We start from the raw sequence: 21,355 nt of genomic DNA, 5'->3' as shown, positions 1-21,355 counted from the left end.
GAAGGATTTCTCTCCCCTCATCAGCTATGCCAGACACCAGGAGACAGTAGGTCTTGCACAGTGCGGATTTCTGTTCTTACTGAGAAGCAACGAGTGAGCAAATGACACTAATCCCCTCTACCATGACACAGTGTCCATGGCTTGAGGAAACAGCTTTCCTCTCAGGCCAAGATCTCCCTCATGCACTGTATGACTTCCCCCATTCTACATGTGGACACGGTGGACAAAGGCCATAAAACTGGAGAAGGGGAGGCTGCAGTCCAGGAGAATATTATTTATTAAGGGTATTAGTGGGGTAGATGTGGAGGAATGGGGTGGGGCTGAGAACCTCCTTGACTCTACAGGTTCTCACTGAGCATGACCCTGCCAAGGAGTAGGTATGGAAGACTGCATGACTCTCTTGATAATTCCATTAGGTCCCTGACTTAAGGCGAGACAATCCCACTCTGTATCCTCCCTGGATACTTCTGACTCAAGTTATGTAAGTGGCACCACTCTGTACACAGTAGATAATCAGATCAGAAGAGGCCTATTCTTTCCCTCCTCCATGGCACTGTGCCAGACACAAGTAGAGATACATATAAGTCCAGAGCTCTTTAGTGTCATTCTGCAGGGAAGATGCTCCGGGCCCTGGCAGCCATGGCCTGTGTTCTCCTCTTCAGGCTCTTCTTACTTTTGGTCCTGGTAGCCTTTTCCCAAGGCAAGCGCCTGGGCCCTACGTCTCCCCTCCGTTATTCCAGGTTTCTGGATCCCTCCCATTCTGTTTTTCTGCGCTGGGACTTTGATTATGAGACTGAGATCATCACATTTGAGCTCCAAGTTCAAACTACTGGCTGGGTTGGCCTGGGCATCACAAATCGCTACACCTTTGTAGGAAGTGATCTGGTAGTCGGAGGAGTCCTCCCTGATGGCAATGTCTACTTCTCGGTAAGTCTGGGAATGAGCAACTTCTAATGATAAGTTCTTCTGTTGGGTTGAGGATGGCTCCATGTCCATCGTCTCCAACTTCCACCCTGAAGATGAGCTCCTTCTCTGGGTTGAAGAAGGCTGTGTCTAGAAAAGAATTTCATTCTCCAACATACCCAAGCACACTGAATGCCAGTTGACTGTTTATCTCTCCCTACAAAGATGCTCTAGCACTGTAATTTATGTCATTTAGGCCATTTGTCTGTTAAGACTTTTAAGAAAGAAGAAGTTTTATACTGAAATTGTCTAATATGACTTACCTGCTAGGAGCAGAGGAAAAGCAGGTCACTGGAGAAAATTCAAAGCTATAAGAGAAAGTCTCTGTATTCAGTATCCTTTAGGCCCACTCAGGTAGATGTCAGTATGAAATTGTCTGATAATAGCAATGACAGCAAGAGAATCAACTTCAGCCTTGCTCCAAATTATCTTCATTTTAAATCCCATAGCATTGCTGAGGTGGATTACTATAATCCAGTAGTCCTCAACCATGCTAAAGCTGCCACCCTTTAATAAAGTTCCTCATATTGTGGTGGCCTCCAACCATAAAATTATTTTTGTTGAAATTTATGAAGCTAAGATTTAAAGTGAGAATAGTAAAGCCATGTGGTGAAACTCCAGCAGACATGCTCTGTCCCCTCTGAAAACACACCCATTTGTGCAATGAAAGTAGCTGGCTTCTGCCATTTTAGCATACACCTGCTGTCCCAAATCCTAATTGTTTGGGATCCTGGGTCTTACCTCTTAATGATGACTGAACCCCAGGATCAGCACCTTCTGGATGAAGATACTCTAGAACAGGATGGGAGCCAGGATGCTGAACTACTAAAGCTCACAGAAGATTCTGTCTCTACTACCATGCGCTTTTCCAGGCCCTTCAGATCCTGTGACCCACACGACCATGACATTACGGTAATATGTGGAAAAGAGAAAAATTTTAGCCACAAACAGCTTCCCCAAGGAAAATATAGTCACCTCAATTCATGCAGCCAGTCACAAATTCATGGGACTATTATCCTTTAGTCTTCCTGTGTACTGTCCAATTGTATCACCTCTTGAAAACGCTAATCATTAATTGGCATGGTCCCACCCAATGGCTAAGTGTCCATTCTCTTCTCCCCTTCTTAAAGGATTCTAACCAATTCCATTGAACATCAGTGTTTGGATTTCAAGTTTGGTTCAACCCTCTTATTCCGCAGGTGTAAAATAGCCAAAGAGGAAAAATGGAAAGGGGTTAAGCATGACAAATGAGTCAACCTCAGAGGTAGAACTAAAGCCAAACTAATCTTGTCTCAAGTTATTCTCATTCCACTGTGTAGATAGGTGGGTACATATAGAACCCTGGCTATAGGTATATACAAGGCGCTTTTGAGTATCAGGCCTTCAATGCTCGTGGTACCCATAGAGTGACACCATGAGGGTCCTGGCTGCCTATGGCCTAGATGATGTACCGAAAATGAATCGGGAGCGTACTTTTGTCAAGTCAATCTTCTTGCTACAAATGCTACAATACGACGATGAAGATGCCCCTGAGGACACCATCATCTATGATTTGAAGATCAGTAATGTAAGACCTCCACCACACCACCCATCTGCCTCCACCTGTTTCATTCCAGACCCCTCACCTTGCACCCACCCAATACCCACACATTCCTTAGAATAAGTTACTATGAGTCCCCTTGGCTCTGTGAGGAGTACCAATGTAGTCCTAAAGTGAACCCTGCTCCCTAGACTGTCCACTCCCCTGCTTTGGGGGGGATCCTCATTCCCATTCCCCTCAGCTTGTGTGCGCCTTTCCCCAGTTCCTCATTCCAGAGGATGACACTACTTATGCCTGCACCTTCCTCCCGCTCCCTATTGTCAGCAAGAAGCATCACATCTACAAGGTATGTGAACCAAATGATGAAGCCTGCCAAGGCAGGCACTGGAGCAAAGTGATGGGCATGTTGGAGTCTGGAGGTTCAAAAGGTTACTGTAGCCAGGGGGTGGTGGTGCACGCCTTTAATCCCAGCACTCAGGAGGCAGAGCCAGGCGGATTTCTGTGAGTTTGAGGCCAGCCTGGGCTACCAAGTGAGTTCCAGGAGAGGCGCAAAGCTACACAGAGAAACCCTGTCTCGAAAAACCAAAAAAAAAAAAAAAAAAAAAAAATGGTTACTGTGAGGAGAAAACAGGGAAGGAAATGTGGGGTAGGGCCAGGTGGATTTTTGTAGGGTGGGAAGCCACAAAATTTTCCAGGCCAAAACTATAACTGCCAACACTATTTTGTTTATGTGGATGAGATTCTGACAGAGGATAGTAATTAGTAAGTTTTTGAAAAGAACAATTTCAAGTCCTATCATGATCCAGAATTGTTCTTTTTTAGCAATGGGGTGGTCAAAGCAAGGAAGTGCTGTGGCCATGCAGTCAGAAAGTAAGAACATTCAAGCCAGAATGAACACAAACTTATTCATCTAATTTGTATTTGAATGTTTTTAATTTAGGTCAAGTACAAGAATATAATTTTATAAGTTTCACAATATAGGGGGCCATTCTCAAAAAAATAGATTTCAAAGGGTGTGAATATATACATGCAAATTGTGAATTGACTGAGGTCACTAAAGAAAGTCAGAACCCTTGGAATGCCTCTGGTGACTTAGCACTGTGAGCTGTGCTCCTAAGAAATGAATATAAAGAGATGAAGGTTGAGAGAAGAGTCCAGTAGAGTTTAGGGAAGATGATATATTTCAGGGAGAGAGACAGATAAGGAGAAACTCAGAGAAGTGGAGAATGGCATAGCTTTGGGGGGGGGGGCGTGGAGGAGGAATGGGGAGAATAAGAATTTGACAGAAAATCTTGACTATTGCCTACCTTCCCTTCTCTGTTCAGTTTGAACCCATGCTGGTGGAACACAACGAGACAATGGTGCATCACATCCTCGTATATGCATGTGGCAATGCTAGTGTGCTCCCCACAGGCATTGGTGAATGCTACGGGTCAGATCCTGCCTTCTCCCTCTGTTCCCATGTCATCGCAGGATGGGCTGTTGGGGGCCTTGTGAGTCCTGAGATGGAGGCATTTTGTGACAAAGGGGTGCATGCTGTTAGGCAATGGGCTAATGGGAGACCTGGGGGCATAGAAGTTCTGAAAGAAAGATTAGAAAACCAGGGAAGAGCCAGAGGTTGGATCCAAGCATCTTGTCTCTAGCCTTTCAAACATCACTGCCATGTTTTTCCTCTCTCCACAGAGTTATCAGTTTCCAGATGATGTAGGCATCTCTATTGGAACCCCCTTGGACCCCCAGTGGATTCGACTGGAGGTTCACTACAGCAATTTTCAGAACCTTCCTGGTAAGTATCCAAGGGACTTACAGGAAGGCATCTGGTGGAGGCAATTGGTTTTTCTGGATATGGGGGAACATGTGGCATACATGTTGGATCCTTTTAGTAACAGCCTATTCCAGCTTTCCTAAACATTGTGACCTACTCCCACCCTCTGAGGAGAGTATTTCTTTCTATTCCAGGTATATATGATACCTCAGGGATACGGTTGTACTACACCTCACACCTCCGCAAATACGACATGGGAGTCCTCCAGCTGGGCATCTCGGTTTTCCCTATTCACTTTATACCTCCGGGTGCTGAGGCTTTCTTGTCCTATGGGCTATGCAAAACAGAGAAGTTTGAAGAGGTGAAGCTGAGAGACATGCATTCTTTGAGGTTCCTTGTTCTCCAGCAGAGTTCTGGCCTAATCACTAAACTCACAAGCCTGAACCACAGATTTGAAGAGTGATTGAAGCCTGGTGCTCAGAAAGAAAGTGACCAGCAGAAATTATGCAAGAGAGGAATGAGTCAGGGCTTTAGAAGCAATAAGGACAGGGTGGTTCAGTGGAAATAGGGGAGCGAGTGGGAACATCTGGAAAGGGGGTGGACAGAACATAATGGTCAGAAGGCAGGGAAAGGGGCTAGAAATGCTGTCTTGTGGGCATGACAGAGCCAATGCAGTCATGACCTCAGAGCAGCAGTGACTGCCTGCAATGAGCCAGCTCAAGACTGGTCCTATCACCTGTCAGCCATGGATCAGGGCCTATGGGGTGGGTCCTACCTTTCCCTGCTAAACTATTGACTACTGATGGGTCATTGGAGAAAGATGGTCATTGTGTATTCACTGAAGACCCCAGCTGGATCCAACAGATAGTCCCAACCCCATGGTCACACAGGTGATCCTGCTTAAACTCAACGAGTACCCCTCAAAAAAACCAAATATCAAAATTGTGAATATGAGACGGGGGCTTGTAGGGAAGAGGGTGAGTAATAAGGTTAGCAAAGAGATTAGAATGGGGAATATAGTTCTCAGAATACACTTCATACATGAAATTGTCAAAGAAAAAAAATCAATAAAATTTAAAGACAAAAAATTAAGAGAGCAGCTCTCAACAAGACCAAAAAGAAGATGGTATCAAGCATGAGGAAAAGAAAAATAAAGCCAGAGGTCATAGTTCGTGACCAATCCGGTATGCCTTCTCTGTGTTACAGATGAATGGGGCCCCAGTATCTGACATATACATATATAGCTACCTGATCCATACCCACTTAGCTGGGCGCTCCCTGCAAGCTGTGCAATACAGGTAACAGAAAGACTGAAACCTTTCCTTCTGTGTATGGGAATAGCTACAGATTCTGCATGACATTATATCTGTTTGAGAATGAGTAGTTGGACTAGAGATGAGTGGAAGAGGCTGTGGAAGAAGAATCTTTTGTGTTTATTTCGTGGGCTATTTGCATTCACAGAACAAACCCACATACTGCATCTTTATCGGTTGGGCCTCGCTGCTTCATCTTCTCATTTCTGCCTTTCTGCTCTTCTCTCCCTCTAGAAATGGAACCCAACTCCAAATAATATGCAAAGATTACTCTTATGACTTCAATCTGCAAGAGACTCGAGACTTACCTCATCCTGCAGTGATCAAGCCGGTGGGAACCTGAGAGGGGGCAATGGCTGGAGCAAAGGGGGGATCAGGATCATTGCTCATTGTTAGCCCACAAAATTCTAAGACTGTACCAGTTCCTCTTTGGCTTACCCTTGGCTCTCATGTCTCGCTGTGAATAGGGAGATGAGCTGCTGATAGAATGTAACTACCAGACGCTGGATCGTGACTCCATGACTTTTGTAAGTGTCTTTCTCCACAATCATGTCAATGACCATAGCTGTAGAAGAGAGCTGCATCCTGGCTTTAACTATCTAATAACTCTTCCAGCTTATGCCTTCTTCTCTTCTCTTCGTGAGACTTTTCACGTTCTTACACTTCCATGTACCCAAGATAGGGAGAGATTCCCTACACTTTCTGTCAGTGACCCACTAACACCATGAAAGGATGTGTTATGGAGGGATTTGAGGCTGGGAAGAGGTCTTGAAGCACAGAAGATACTGTCCTGCCTACAACTATCAGACAACAGGGTCAAACTGTCAAATTATTTGCCAGATCAATAAGAGAAGGGAATGGATTGGGATTTGTTATATGTAATCAACTAATTTGCCATCAAATAAATTATCATCAAAACACAGTAAGATGCTACTGGAGTTCATTGACTAGGCAGATGAGAGAGTGCAAGATACATATTATAGTGTACTATATTATGTTATGTTATAATATACTATATTAATTACACTATATAAACAAATGATATGGAGCTGTAGAGAGAGAGATTGCAATACAGGCAGGTGAATGTCTGACACTAAGTGCAAAGCAGGAAGTCACCCCAGACCAGGGTGGGGTGGCGGGTGTAGCAGTGGAGATGTAGAGAACAAGAAAGATATGTGGAATGTTTTTTAGAAACAATATCAATACTTGCTCAATGACTGGAAATAGAAGGAAGGAAAGGAAGAGATGTGGTAAGGCACAGAGAGCTCAACTCTTACGTTTGGGAAGAGAAAGAACTCTCTGGAAGAGTGACAGCCTTCACAATTTGTTGCTTGCCTTTTCCCTCTCTGCATGCTTTTTAGCCTTGTCTCTCCCTCTCTCACCTTCTCCAGGGAGGTGCCAGCACCATTAATGAGATGTGCCTCGTCTTCCTCTTCTACTATCCCAGAATTAATATCTCCAGTTGCCTGGGATACCCAGACATTATCTATGTGACCAATGAATTGGGGGAAGAAGCATCAGAGTAAGTCATTCTAGAAGCTAAAACCCACAAGTGGTGGGAAGAGACCTTGAACGGACCTGGGGAAGGAGCAAAAGGAGTCTCACTCATTCCTTCTGGGCTGGCAAGCTAGGAGCCCTCAGTGGGTGGCTTACTCATCTCCTGCAAATCCTCACCCTTGCTCCTTTTAGTGTTGGTTCAAAAAGCTCTGAACACAAGAGTTTTGTAAGAAAGCTTCTGTGTCAGTAAGGGCATTCAGAGGAGCAGATTACAACTGACTCTTGAAAGTCAGATCCCTTATGTACAAATTTCTATCTTTCCAGCTGCACTTGAAAACCCTTAACACTCATGTCCCAACCTTTAAGTAAGTGCCCACTCTTATAGACTCTAATAAGAGGCAGGAAAAAAATCTTTCTTAACAGACACACATACAACTTCAGAGTAATTGCAGGTTCTCTGAAGTCAACCCAACCCACCTTTCAGACCCTATGTCATCTACATGAAGATCCACATCTGTAAAGAACAACCTCTTTTCAATGTCCTAAGTTCTCTCTGATATGTTTCTCTTACCAAACTCACTAAGAATGACAGCTTAGTTCTACGATGTCCCCTGTAGTTTATACCAGCATGGAATACATGCTAGCAAAAATGAAGGTGCTTTTCAACCTATTTTGTGAGAGGGGCAAGTCAACGCCGATTACTGCCATGTCCCTGCCCTAACTCTACTATTCACAGGAATCCTATGGAGAACCTGATGGTCCTGAGTAATGTTGAATGGACTCCAGAGAACATTAAGAAAGCTGAGAAAGCTTGCAAAGAGTCCCAGCAGACAGTATTGATCAAGACCATTGATGTGAGTGTCACAGGAGAGACCACCCTGAAAGGTTGGGGGATGGTATTAGACAAGAGGAAGGATGATAGAAGCAAATGACAATAATAGGAACCCTGAATTGGGGAAGGGAGCCTGAGGATGCATAAAGGCAAGCCATTGCTGCCCTGCATTGTAGAGGCAGTTGGAGCATCTCACTTAGCTTGTAGGATGGGGATGATAGGGTAAAATTTCAAGGAAAGGAACAAAAAGAGGAATATTTCTGAATTTGCTCATTTGTCCCATCTCCTACAGGAGGAAGTAGAAAATACAACAGGTTGGATTCCTGATATTATCCCAGCTCCTCGAGGGCCGTGCTTAGAGTCCTCTGGAGGTAAAGTGGAACCTCAAGACAAGAGCCCTGCAGGCTTCAGGGCTGCACCAATGGCCCTCTCTGGCTCCAATACTGCTAACCTGAGGCACCTGCCCCTGGTTGCTATCCTGTTCCTGCAGGGTACACTCTCATGGCTCCTTGCCATGCTGCAGACTGGGGTGTGATTCTGTCTCCTCATGCCACCTACTCCCTTATCATGAACTATAGAAACAACCCCTGATATGACCCCTCTAAATGACCTCTGTCTGTGCCACTTCCCATAAACCAAACCATGTCACTGAAGGCTCTCAGGTTTTGTCCACAATTGCTGTTCAAGTTATTCTTAAAGCTTCAGAACCATTGATATGATCACATGTTTTCTAAGAAAGTCTGCCTCCAAGTCTGAGAGTTAGATGATGGATTCACTCTCTAAGAATTCTAGTGTCCTGCTTTCTTTCAAATTGATGCTCTGAGTAGGATGGGACTTGAGTGCACAGGGAGAGCATTGTAAATCCCTTGGCATGTGCATGGCCATGGAAAAAGCTATTACTTCTCTTTTCTAATGGTATTTTGTACCAGTTCATTCTGAGGCAATGTGAGTATGCTATAAGTATACTCAAGAGTAAAGAGCAATTTTTCATAAAGAAAGGGCTTCTGTGTACATAGGGAGAAAATTTTGAAGTATCACATTAAAGAGAACTCAACTTGCTTCCTTTGGCAGTCTCTTTCATTTGTGTCTTTGGCCCATGAGAAGCAGCTTGGAAGCCTCTTGAATTGCCAGGTTAAAGCATCTGGAGGCTTTGGTTGCCCCTAATACAACTTTTTTATTGTTTATCCATACATATGTTATATTGTCACTTGTAAATCATTCAGTGTGAAGAGCCTATCTGGGAAGGCAGGTTGAATTGAGCTGTGAGGATAAGTAAAAACCAAAGTAGAGAAAAGTAAGTCCTTAGCTCCACAGTGTAATGCTTGTTCAAGAACTCTATGGGGAAAGAATAGACTAAGTACAAACATTTTGTGCAGTTTTAGTGTTTACTAAAGTCCAAGAGAGTGTGCTTTCTTGGGATTTTCTAGATGCTATGTCTATTAATTCTTAGTTAGATTTAAAATCACTTCGCCAATCTATGAGTTGCCTTGCTCGTTATGTCCTTGAGAAGTCACCCCTACTCTGGTTGTCCCAAGGTGTTTGGCAGGATCTTAATGCCCTGGTGATCAAGAATATGATTTCAGTAAACTCTGTCTCACAGCTCCAATGACTGTGATCTGACATTGTGGCCCTGTTTCCTGATGGAGTGGTCCCTCTTCTCACACTAGTGATGTGTACTGAGGACATGAGAAGTAATAAGCTCATCATTTTGACTGTCATTGCTGGAATATGACAGTATTTGAGGCTCTTCACCCTCAGAATCTACAAAAAAACTCAACTCCTGGACTGAGTAGAACTACTTCCCAGCCTCATGACTTGAAAACAGAAGGTCTTGCCACCTTAATCAAAGAGAGTTTTCCAAGTTCATGTCTCTTTAGAGCATCTTCCTAAACCACTTATAGTTTGACCAACAATTCAGTAGGCAAACTTTTGAGGAAGTACTGAATCAGATGCTGATGTCCTGGAAGGTGTGGTATAAGGAAACTTTTATGGGTTGGAAATTTTAAACCATGTGGCCCTTAAAATCTATTTTTCACTGGTGTATTTATCTAGTCACACTGAAAGATCTTAGACTTTGGATTAAGGGGGGACACTGAGTCAGATTATCCTTTTGTGAAAGAGATTATTAAAAGTTATTAATATCATAAAAATATAATGAACAGAGAGCATCATGGCAGGGGTTGTGGCAAGCTCCTTTTTACAGGTTTCAGAGGAGGAACTTTATGTCTTAGAGTTGATGCATAATGCTCCATTTACAGCTTGTAGTCAGGGCATCTCTGATTCTAGGAGGAGAGTAGTGGGAGGGCGATCCTGAATTCCCAGCAAAGGAGAAAGTAATCTTGTTAACTTGTGATTTAGAGGATGTGAGGTAAGTAGGGAGAAAGGATACATGTAGTTAAGGTGTACTGATTATAGGGGTGGAGGATGTACCATTAGTAGCCCTCTGATGTTTTGAATCTGGTAGCCTGGGCCTGGAAACTTCTTTGGAGAAGTAAGAGCTAGGATATCAACTATAAGCCCAAACCTGGCAAAATCCCTGAGCTCATTGACCAGCAAGTCTATCTAATAAGTGAGCTTCAATATCCTTGAGAGATCTTGTCTTAAAAATAGGTGGAAAGTGACTAAGAAAGACTCTCTCTATTGACCTCTGGCATCTACAAACATGAAGGTACACGTGTATGTGTTCACACATGCACATGTTCACAAATAAAAAACATGTATATATTTGTATACATCACAGACAACAAAACAAACTTTCCAGCCCACAGCCCACTCCTAAGTTGGTACTTCCAAAAATGCAGCACATTGGACATCTCTTAGTGAAGGCATAAGTGAAGGAGTCCATGACAGTCTATGGAGAAAATGATGAGTTTTGTTTGGGTTGGAAGGGTCAGGTAAAAGCCATGTAATCACTAACATAAAGTTTCATCTTTGTTCAAATGACTGTAACTTGTGTGTCAATTCCAAGAAACAAGTATAACTGATGAATCTATGTTTTTCATATGCAGTGCCATTGAATGATCCAAAGCATAATACCTCTGTTATGGCAGGTCAGAAAACCAGAAAGATGTTTGTAGAAGAGGAAGGGATGTTCAAGTAGAGTAAATCAAAGGTTCTGGGGCTGTTGTTGGTATAATTGACCAGTACATGAGGATGGAAATAAGATACACTGTAAACATAAGGAAGTGGCTTTCAAATTCTTTGACCTCAGGATCTCTTTATATTCAAAACCAGTGAAGATACCATGTCACTTATGTGAATTATACCTGTTAATATTTTACTGCATGCAAAATTTAAATTGAGTCACTTACAAAATATTTTATAAATATTTATTTTCATTAATTAAAAATAACAATATGTCTACTACATGTTAACATAAATAATATCTTTGTGAAAAATAAGCGTATTTTCAAAGGCAAAAACAAAGAGTAAGAAGAATGGTACTGTTGTATGTTTTGAGTCTTTTCAATATCTTAACAGCAAAAGCATCTTCATGCTGCTTCTATATTTATCTATTGCAATGCCACATTGAGTCTCTGAAAAATGCCACTATGTACTAGTAAGAGAACAAGAGTGAAAGAGACAAATAACAACTTGGTATTATGAAAACATATTTTATGCTATTGACTTTAAAAAGAGTCTGGGGCACCCACAGATTTCATAACTACATTTTGAGAATACTGCTCAAACCTTCAATAGTGCCCAATTGACTAGATTGGGTAATATCCATGAGTCTACTAATGAGGGTAGGGAGTGATCTAAGGAAGCAGTAGGTCAAAGGTGTGTGGTAAATTTGTTTATGAGAGATCAGACACTTTCTTTTTTTTTTTTTTTTTTTTTTGAGATCAGAACCATTCAGGAACCTCTAACATACCAAAGGAGAGACTTGACAATAGAACAACAAAGTAAAAGAATAGGAGACCAGGATTAGAAACTCCAATCCAGGATAGACTGCCTCCTGGGGCTATGCCTATAGTCATATCTCGGTCTGGGTAAGTTCTAGTTTGTAGGCACGTCAGAGTTAGTCATTAGCGGGAACAGTGAGGGCCTAAAACTAGCTCAGGAGAGTAATTTCAAAATTCTAGAGCAGTTTGGTATCTATAAACAGAAGTACAAGTAGGAATATTCCTAATCCAAAAATATAACACATTTTGAGTACCAACATAATGCCACGAGTGGAAAACTTCACATCATGAACTTTGTTTTATGCATATAATTACATTAAATGTTGTATGAAATAATCTTCAAGCTCTATATGTCTAGGGTATACATGAACACTAATGAATGTCATGTTTGGATTTGATATATCACTCTGTAGATGCAAATGTTCAGACATGTGGAATATAAAATCTGAAACAGTTTTAGTACCAAGCATTTGAGATGAGGAAGGCTCAATATGCTTATGAGAGCTGTATAGTGTCACTAACACTTATAAGAGTAATTATTGCAAGGCTAGAGAACTTACATTTTTAGCACCTGTAATCTTATATTTATTTTCTTTGATAGTAAAATTGCTATGTCTATAATTTAATGACTTCAGTGCTTGAAGTTGAGATCTATAAACATCTACAATAGTGGCAGTTTCAATGTCTATACCAATAGCTGGAATTCCCTTGAAAGCAAAAATGGCGTTAGTATGTATGATAGTAAGCTACTGCATAGACAGCCAAGATAGAATATTTGGAAAAGTCCATAGGAAAATAAAACGCTACTTTTCACATCATTAGTGATGTGAAAAAGAATCTACAATGTAAACAATTGCTGTCAGTGAGGTAACTTCAGTATCATTAGGGCTCTCCAATATTGGATTAGGCCTTGTAACCCAAGAAAACAGTAGGAGTGGGACTGTTTCACAAAACCTATAGCAATAGTACTCACAGAATGTGTTGTGGTATGGTAATGAGGTACTAATATTGCAAGTGAAGGCCATGGACATATACGTCATTTAACCAATAAGGCCACAGGTATAATAACTAACATAGGAAATAATTGTGATATGCATTCAGACATCAGGATAAGCATGTATACCTTCTTTGGTAGAAGTTATATTTGGAATGGATACATCCTTATACATCTACAATTGTTGTCATTCTTGGAGGTTCTATATCTAAGATGAGACAAAAACTATTTTTGGAAGCCAAGCTATGCTAAGTACATTCACAAATTTTTGTAGCAATGGCTCTCAACCTGTGGGCCTCGACCTCCACAGGGGACACGTATCAGATAATATACATTATTATTAATAACAGCAGCAAAATTACAGTTGTAAAATAGTAACAAAATAATTTTATGGTTGAAGTTGACCACAATATGAGGAACTCTGTTAAATGGTCACAGAATTAGGAAAGTTGAGAACCACTGCACTAGACCCTTGAGTGACATCATGGCACCACAGTAGAGTTTGCAGCATCCACAGTACTTGTTTCAATAGCTGTCATTGTGACAGGGACCACAGCACTAGTGCTAACAATTGGAGTACTGTTAAGGAAAGGTGTAGTTCTTGGAGGAAGTATAGTACTAGTTACATTGTCAATAGTACTTTCTTCAGTACTTGTGGTTGTGAAATTAATCATATCACTAGTGTCAGCAGTGGGAAGACTGGTAGGAAAATTTGTAGTCATGTCAGGAAATGTGGTGTTAGTTGTATTGTCAACAGTAGTTGGTTCAGGGGTTGTGGTTGTGAATGGAATCACATCACTAGTGTTAGCAGTGGGAAGACTGGTAGGGAAATTTGTAGTTATAGCAGGAAATGTGGTGTAAGTTGTGTTGTCAACAGTAGTTGTTTCAGAGGTTGTAGTTATGAAAGGAATCACATCACTAGTGTTAGCAGTAGGAGCACTTGTAGGGAAAGGTGTAGTTATGTCAGGAAATGTACTGGTTGTAGTATCTTCAGTAGTTGGTTCAGGGGTTGTAGTTATGAAAGGAGTCACAACACTAGTGTTAGCAGTAGGAGAACTTGTAGGGAAAGGTGTAGTTATGTCAGGAAATGTGGTGTTAGTTGTATTGTCAACAGTAGTTGTTTCAGGAGTTGTTGTGAAAGGAATCACATCACTAGTGTTAACAGTAGCAGGACTTGTAGGGAAAGGTGTAGTTATGTCAGGAAATGTGCTGGTTGTAGTGTCTTCAGTAGTTGGTTCAGGAGTAGTGGTTGTGAAAGGCATCACATCACTAGTGTTAGCAGTAGCAAGACTTGTAGGGAAAGGTGTAGTTATGTCAGGAAATGTGGTGTTAGTTGTATTGTCAACAGTAGTTGGTTCAGGAGTTGTGGTTGTGAAAGGAATCACATCACTAGTGTTAACAGTAGTAGAACTTGTAGGGAAAGGTGTAGTTATGTCAGGAAATGTGCTGGTTGTAGTATCTTCAGTAGTTGGTTCAGGGGTTGTAGTTATGAAAGGAGTCACAACACTAGTAGTAGCAGTAGGAGGGAAAAGTGTAGTTATGTCAGGAAATGTGGTGTTAGTTGTATTGTCAATGGTAGTTGTTTCAGGAGTTGTTGTTGTGAAAGGAATCACATCACTAGTGTTAGCAGAAGTAGGATTTATAGGGAAAGGTGTAGTTATGTCAGGAAATGTGGTATTAGTTGTTTCAGGAGTTGTGGTTGTGAATGGAATCGCATCACTGGTGTTAGCAGTAGCAGCACTTGTAGGGAAAGGTGTAGTTATGTCAGGAAATGTGCTGGTTGTAGTATCTTCAGTAGTTGGTTCAGGGGTTGTAGTTATGAAAGGAGTCACAACACTAGTGTTAGCAGTAGTTGGACTTGTAGGGAAAGGTGTAGTTATGTCAGGAAATGTGGTGTTAGTTGTATTGTCAATGGTAGTTGTTTCAGGAGTTGTTGTTGTGAATGGAATCACATCACTAGTGTTAGCAGTAGGAGAACTTATAGGGAAAGGTGTAGTTATGTCAGGAAATGTGCTGGTTGTAGTGTCTTCAGTAGTTGGTTCAGGAGTAGTGGTTGTGAAAGGCATCACATCACTAGTGTTAGCAGTAACAGGACTTGTAGGGAAAGGTGTAGTTATGTCAGGAAATGTGGTGTTAGTTGTATTGTCAACAGTAGTTGGTTCAGGAGTTGTGGTTGTGAAAGGAATCACATCACTAGTGTTAACAGTAGTAGGACTTGTAGGGAAAGGTGTAGTTATGTCAGGAAATGTGCTGGTTGTAGTATCTTCAGTAGTTGGTTCAGGGGTTGTAGTTATGAAAGGAGTCACAACACTAGTGTTAGCAGTAGTTGGACTTGTAGGGAAAGGTGTAGTTATGTCAGGAAATGTGGTGTTAGTTGTATTGTCAATGGTAGTTGTTTCAGGAGTTGTTGTTGTGAAAGAAATCACATCACTAGTGTTAGCAACAGTAGGACTTGTAGGGAAAGGTGTAGTTATGTCAGGAAATGTGCTGGTTGTAGTATCTTCAGTAGTTGGTTCAGGGGTTGTAGTTATGAAAGGAGTCATAACACTAGTGTTAGCAGTAGGAGAACTTGTAGGGAAAGGTGTAGTTATGTCAGGAAATGTGGTGTTAGTTGTATTGTCAACAGTAGTTGGTTCAGGGGTTGTAGTTATGAAAGGAGTCACAACACTAGTGTTAGCAGTAGTTGGACTTGTAGGGAAAGGTGTAGTTATGTCAGGAAATGTGGTGTTAGTTGTATTGTCAATGGTAGTTGTTTCAGGAGTTGTTGTTGTGAAAGGAATCACATCACTAGTGTTAACAGTAGCAGGACTTGTAGGGAAAGGTGTAGTTATGTCAGGAAATGCACTGGTTGTAGTGTCTTCAGTAGTTGGTTCAGGAGTAGTGGTTGTGAAAGGCATCACATCACTAGTGTTAACAGTAGCAGGACTTGTAGGGAAAGGTGTAGTTATGTCAGGAAATGCACTGGTTGTAGTGTCTTCAGTAGTTGGTTCAGGAGTAGTGGTTGTGAAAGGCATCACATCACTAGTGTTAGCAGTAGCAGGACTTGTAGGGAAAGGTGTAGTTATGTCAGGAAATGTGGTGTTAGTTGTATTGTCAACAGTAGTTGGTTCAGGAGTTGTGGTTGTAAAAGGAATCACATCACTAGTGTTAAAAGTAGTAGAACTTGTAGGGAAAGGTGTAGTTATGTCAGGAAATGTGCTGGTTGTAGTATCTTCAGTAGTTGTTTCAGGGGTTGTAGTTATGAAAGGAGTCACAACACTAGTGTTAGCAGTAGTTGGACTTGTAGGGAAAGGTGTAGTTATGTCAGGAAATGTGGTGTTAGTTGTATTGTCAATAGTAGTTGTTTCAGGAGTTGTTGTTGTGAAAGGAATCACATCACTAGTGTTAGCAACAGTAGGACTTGTAGGGAAAGGTGTAGTTATGTCAGGAAATGTGCTGGTTGTAGTATCTTCAGTAGTTGGTTCAGGGGTTGTAGTTATGAAAGGAGTCATAACACTAGTGTTAGCAGTAGGAGAACTTGTAGGGAAAGGTGTAGTTATGTCAGGAAATGTGGTGTTAGTTGTATTGTCAATGGTAGTTGTTTCAGGAGTTGTTGTGAAAGGAATCACATCACTAGTGTTAACAGTATCAGGACTTGTAGGGAAAGCTGTAGTTATGTCAGGAAATGAGGTGCTGGTTGTGGTGTCTTCAGTAGTTGGTTCAGGAGTTGTTGTTGTGAAAGGAATCACATCACTAGTGTTAACAGTAGTAGGACTTGTAGGGAAAGGTGTAGTCATGTCAGGAAATGTGGTGTTAGTTGTATTGTCAACAGTAGTTGGTTCAGGGGTTGTGGTTATGAAAGGAGTCACAACACTAGTGTTAGCAGTAGGAGAACTTGTAGGGAAAGGTGTAGTTATGTCAGGAAATGTGGTGTTAGTTGTATTGTGGACAGTAGTTGTTTCAGGAGTTGTTGTTGTGAATGGAATCACATCACTAGTGTTAGCAGTAGCAGGACTTGTAGGGAAAGGTGTAGTTATTTCAGTGCTATTTGCAGATGGGTGAGAGCTTGTGGGAAACACACTGGTTGTCATTGGTGTGGGAAGTGTTGGATCTCCATAAACCCAAATAACCTCAGTCAGCTCTTCTAAGTTCATATTCTTTTCAGTCAGTTGAATTGTTAGTTTCTGCCAAAAAAGATTACATTGATATATTAGAACTTATCAAACATTATATTGAAGTCACTGTTCAACTTCTATCTTAGCAAAATAAAATATATATTCATTCATTCTTTCCCAAGGAGTAAATGACACAAATCTCTTCAGTTTTATTGGTCTCAGATCATCATGGTGAGGTGTTCTGTGTGTAACCAAGTGCCATACATTCTTTTTTCACACTCTCTTATGTCCAAGCTCTGTTGTTCTCAAATATTTACAGTTGTGGTTATAATTAACATTTACTTTGTTTTGTTGTTTTGTCATTGACATTTTCCTTTCCTGACGTAAAACTGGTTACATGCCCTTATTACTGTCACCTCTAATAGTGCCTAGCAAATAATAGACATTAAATATGCTATAGAGTTTTCCCAACATGGAACTTGGTCTTTTTCTGCAGCTAGGTTAATTAGAAGCAATACTTTCAGAGTAACTTTGAAACCAGTAATCCAAGGAACATATTATTGTATCTAAATATGTAACTAAGAAGACCACAGGGGGAAAAATAATATTTGGTTGCTCAGAATCCTCATTTTCCAAATTCCCAATACTGGTAGAGACACTATTTTCCCCATTTAGAAGCAGGAACTCTAGCTAACCATTTTCACTTCTCTAAACCATTCTGCTTGAGCTACTGCATCCATTTACAATGAATCTATGGTGTGAAGTTACTATTTGGATTCTAAAGTTAGGATTACACAGGCTGCTGTCCTATGAGCAACCCATCTTGCAGAAGGTTGTTTCATTTGGGGCAAAGCTGTCACTTTAATAGTTTTAATAGTCTGGGATTTACGACACTCTGTTTTGTTAGTCAAAGAAGCATATCTTAGGCTATGAGTGAAGCATAGTCACTTAATAATAGTAACAGTTAAGCACCAACTTAAAACTTCAAAGAACCATTAATTTGCCCAGGGATGGGCATACTACAGGAAGGAGAGAGGGACTTTCATAACCATTCCTTGTCTTTAGCCTCTGAGCAAAAATGTTTCGATGTTTTGTTAGATAACCTAGGAGCCCAATGTACACAAAGCTAATCAAATTCATAGTGAACACAACAGAGAGGATATCATCAGACTACAGATCGTCAATACCAGACTAGGAACAGAAGACCACCAATGTTGTATACTTTACAATCCAGTCCTCACAACTTTTCAGAAACGTATTTCCATGGAGGCACAACACTTCTAATATATATCACATATATGAGATAGTAATAGCAGAGATAATTTAATAGAATAATAAAGTGAATTTATGATGGCATTCCTTTCAGACATACCTGATTGTAGGGGTCACTTGTGAAATTGTTCTCAGTGAATGGCTGGTTGTTGTAGGTAAGACTGACATGTGCCACATAAGAGGAGTTTAAACCCCAGATTCTAATGTATCCAACTTTCAGTGGATTTGAGTTACTCAGATACTGATTATGTATGACCTGGATTTTCAAGGTGTCCTATAAATAATTCATAAGAATAAAACATATAACACACATGTGATAGACAGTAAATTATGTTCTATATTACAATGTGAAAATATTTTAATGACTTTTATTGTACTGTTTTTAAAGATTTATTTATTCACGTATTTAAGCATATGAGTGCTCTGTCTTCATGCACACCAGAAGAAGAAATCTGATCCCATTATATATGGTTGTGAGCCACCATGTGGTTGCTGGGAATTGAACTCAGGACCTCTGAAAGAACAGTCAAGTTCTCTTAACTGCTGAGCCATCTCTCTAGCCCTTGTTTCTATTTTTTATATTAAATATTTAATGAAGACATAGCACTTCCCAAGTACCAGCCATGAATGATAAATTTGATGATGTCTGTGATGGATAATCTTAATTGCCAACTATATCTAGAATCAATGAAAACTCAAGTCACTGGACACACCTGTGAAGGGTTTTATTTGAAGTGGGAAGAACCACCCTAAATCTGGCCCATATCTTCTAGTGGCAGCCCACATAAAAACCAAAAGGAAGCTTTTTTCTTTTTTCCTGCTTGCCTTCATTCTCTCTGGCAAATTTATCTATCCTATTTAGGTGGCATTCATTTACTAGTATTAAAACTTACTGCTTTGAGATTCTAACAGACTGAAAAGCAGCTGAGATATCTAGCTTTGTGGACCAAACAACTTCTAGATTCTCAGCTTTTCAGTCAGGATATAGCCATTATTAGTCTAGGCAGGACACAGCCTGTAAGCCACTCTAATAAATTCCCTTTATATGTGTGTTCTTGTGTGTGTGTGTGTGTGTGTGTGTGTGTGTGTGTGTGTGTGTGTGTGTCGATTCTATCAGTTCTGTTCCACTGGAAAATCCTAATACAATCTCAAAGGTGATGTATGAACCAAGAAACGTTCTGGAAATTATTTTTGGTGTACTCTTACTAATTCTTATAATAAAGTATCATTCTTTCTGTTTTTCAGATGAGGAAATTGAGATAATAGGAGGTGAAGTCATTCATTTTCACAGAGCTAAGTGACATAGATGGGGTGTAATAATGGTATGTTGGTATAATACAGAAGCATAGTAAACTGTCACTGAATTAAGAACATTTGCAAAGAACACAATAAATTGTCTAAACCTTGAAGTATTATATATAAACATCAATACAAGTTAAAATGAGATAAATTATGAGATGTTACATAATTAAAGCAAAATGAAAATCATAGCAAAAATTACTATGGGTGCTAAGGAAATTGAAAAAAGTAACAGTGGAAATAGAATATACATAAAAAGCATTAATGAATACATGGAACTCCAGGAGTCTTAAGGCAGTTAAGAGTTGCAGGCAACATGTGTGGGACTAGTGTAGCAGGTTCTAAGTAAACAGAGAAATGAAACTGGATGAAAGACCAAGTTATGACAATTCTATGGGGAAAAAAAATCAGGGAGACAGAGACAATAGAGCAAAGCTGCATGTGGCTTGATTCTGATGATGACATTAGAAAGAGAAATAAAAATATTCCATTACATTTTTAAAAACAAACAGAGTCAAATGCAATGGTATATGACTGTAATCCCAGGCCCTGGAGAGGCTAAGGAGGAAGTTTCACACTTTGAAGGCCTTCTGGCTATACAGCAAATTCAAAATCAGTTTGGGCAGGAAAGGATGAGATTCCATGTCAAAACAAATAAATATGGAGCTAGAGAGATGGATCAGTGGTTAAGAGTACTTGCTGCTCTTCCAGAGAACCCAAATTCAATTCCTATCACCCATGTCAGGCTCGCAACCACCTATAACTACAGCTCTGAGGGATCTGATGCCTTCTTCTGACCTTCTCAAACACACATACACATAAAAATTTCATTAAAAATAAATAAGCAATAGTACATTTTGTAACTGACTGGGCATGCAGAACCAAGAAGAAAAATATATCAAGAAAAAAATATATAACTTGAAGGAAATATTTAAACTGTATCTTATTGATTTAGGAGAGCTTATTATTAAATTTATTTCAACTTTGAAAGCTACTTAATAGAAATATTCACACTACAGAAATGAACAAATGCTGCATACACCACCACCACCCTGCCACCAAGCTAGTTTACCAACCATTGTGGCATAGGTAATAACTACCTAGTCCTCAGAGAAAGATGAGAGTTCCTTTCATCACAGACTGATCTTTAGAGTGGGAAAATCTATCAAATGTCATAGAAGAACTCATTAGTATTAATTTAGAATAACAAGGAAATTGAACTTTGGAGTTAGACATTATTTAAAGACACACTATTGTTATAAGAAAAAACATTAAACAGGTAGTTCAGGATGTATTCATTATAAGAATACTCATAAGATCTTTTAGGTTCTTTCTTGAAACATAGCATTTGAATACTTCAAATTAGACTAGTCACATTTCAAGTGTGCAACAGCCACAGATGAGCAGTGGCTACCATGTTGTATAGTAGGAGTCAGGAGTGCAAACTTGTACAGCCAGTATGGAAATCAATATGGCAGTTCCTTGGAAAATTGGGAATTGATCTACCTTAAGACTCAGCTATATCACTCTTGGGCATATACTCAAAGAATGCTCCAACCTACCACAAGGTCGCTTGCTCAACTACGTTCATTACAGCTTTACTCATGATATACAGAAACTGGAAACAACCTAGATGTCCCTCAACTGAAGAACAGTTAAAGAAAATATGGTATATGTACACAATAGAGTATTAATAAGCTGTTAAAAATGACATCACAAAATATGAAATGTGCAGGCAAATGGATGGAACTATAAGAAATCATCCTGAGTGAGGTAACATGGACCCAGAAAGACAAATATAGTATGTATTCTCTTATAAGTGGATATTAACTATTAGGTAAATGATAAGCTACATGTCACAGACCCAAAGAGGTTAGCTAA

At 40.3% G+C, this 21,355-nt stretch overlaps 2 protein-coding genes across 2 annotated transcripts in view; one reads left to right on the top strand and one right to left on the bottom strand.

Moving 5' to 3' along the window:
* Positions 1 to 639: 639 nt before the first annotated feature.
* On the top strand, positions 640 to 8,445 carry LOC131905766 (DBH-like monooxygenase protein 2). Its single transcript, XM_059256578.1, has 13 exons — positions 640 to 927; positions 1,729 to 1,875; positions 2,369 to 2,530; positions 2,766 to 2,849; positions 3,829 to 3,996; positions 4,187 to 4,289; positions 4,463 to 4,629; positions 5,475 to 5,566; positions 5,816 to 5,912; positions 6,049 to 6,108; positions 6,973 to 7,103; positions 7,815 to 7,932; positions 8,203 to 8,445. The coding sequence occupies exons 1-13, from the start codon at positions 640 to 642 to the stop codon at positions 8,443 to 8,445; spliced, it is 1,860 nt and encodes a 619-aa protein (XP_059112561.1).
* Positions 8,446 to 13,291: 4,846 nt separating this feature from the next.
* Mgam2 (maltase-glucoamylase 2 (putative)) overlaps positions 13,292 to 21,355 on the bottom strand; it is a 79,090-nt gene continuing 71,026 nt past the window's right edge. The window contains exons 46-47 of the mRNA XM_059257021.1: positions 18,276 to 18,449; positions 13,292 to 16,972 (exon numbers count right to left, since the gene is read on the bottom strand). Coding sequence (XP_059113004.1) covers positions 13,292 to 16,972; positions 18,276 to 18,449 — 3,855 coding nt within the window. The remainder of the gene's footprint in view (positions 16,973 to 18,275; positions 18,450 to 21,355) is intronic.

This window comes from Peromyscus eremicus, chromosome 3 (genome assembly GCF_949786415.1).
Source record: "Peromyscus eremicus chromosome 3, PerEre_H2_v1, whole genome shotgun sequence".
Classification (NCBI taxonomy): Eukaryota; Metazoa; Chordata; class Mammalia; order Rodentia; family Cricetidae; genus Peromyscus; species Peromyscus eremicus.
Note: the sequence above shows the minus strand (reverse complement) of the source record. Positions and strands in the feature narration are given on the sequence as shown.

What these genes read in the sequence shown, in the direction of transcription:
- LOC131905766 (XM_059256578.1), top strand. Translation starts at nt 640, where the DNA reads ATGGCCTGTGTTCTCCTCTTCAGGCTCTTCTTACTTTTGGTCCTGGTA. An exon ending in CACACGACCATGACATTACG is followed by an intron (nt 1,876 to 2,368) that starts GTAATATGTGGA and finishes TGGTACCCATAG; the next exon opens with AGTGACACCATGAGGGTCCT. An exon ending in AGAAGCATCACATCTACAAG is followed by an intron (nt 2,850 to 3,828) that starts GTATGTGAACCA and finishes TTCTCTGTTCAG; the next exon opens with TTTGAACCCATGCTGGTGGA.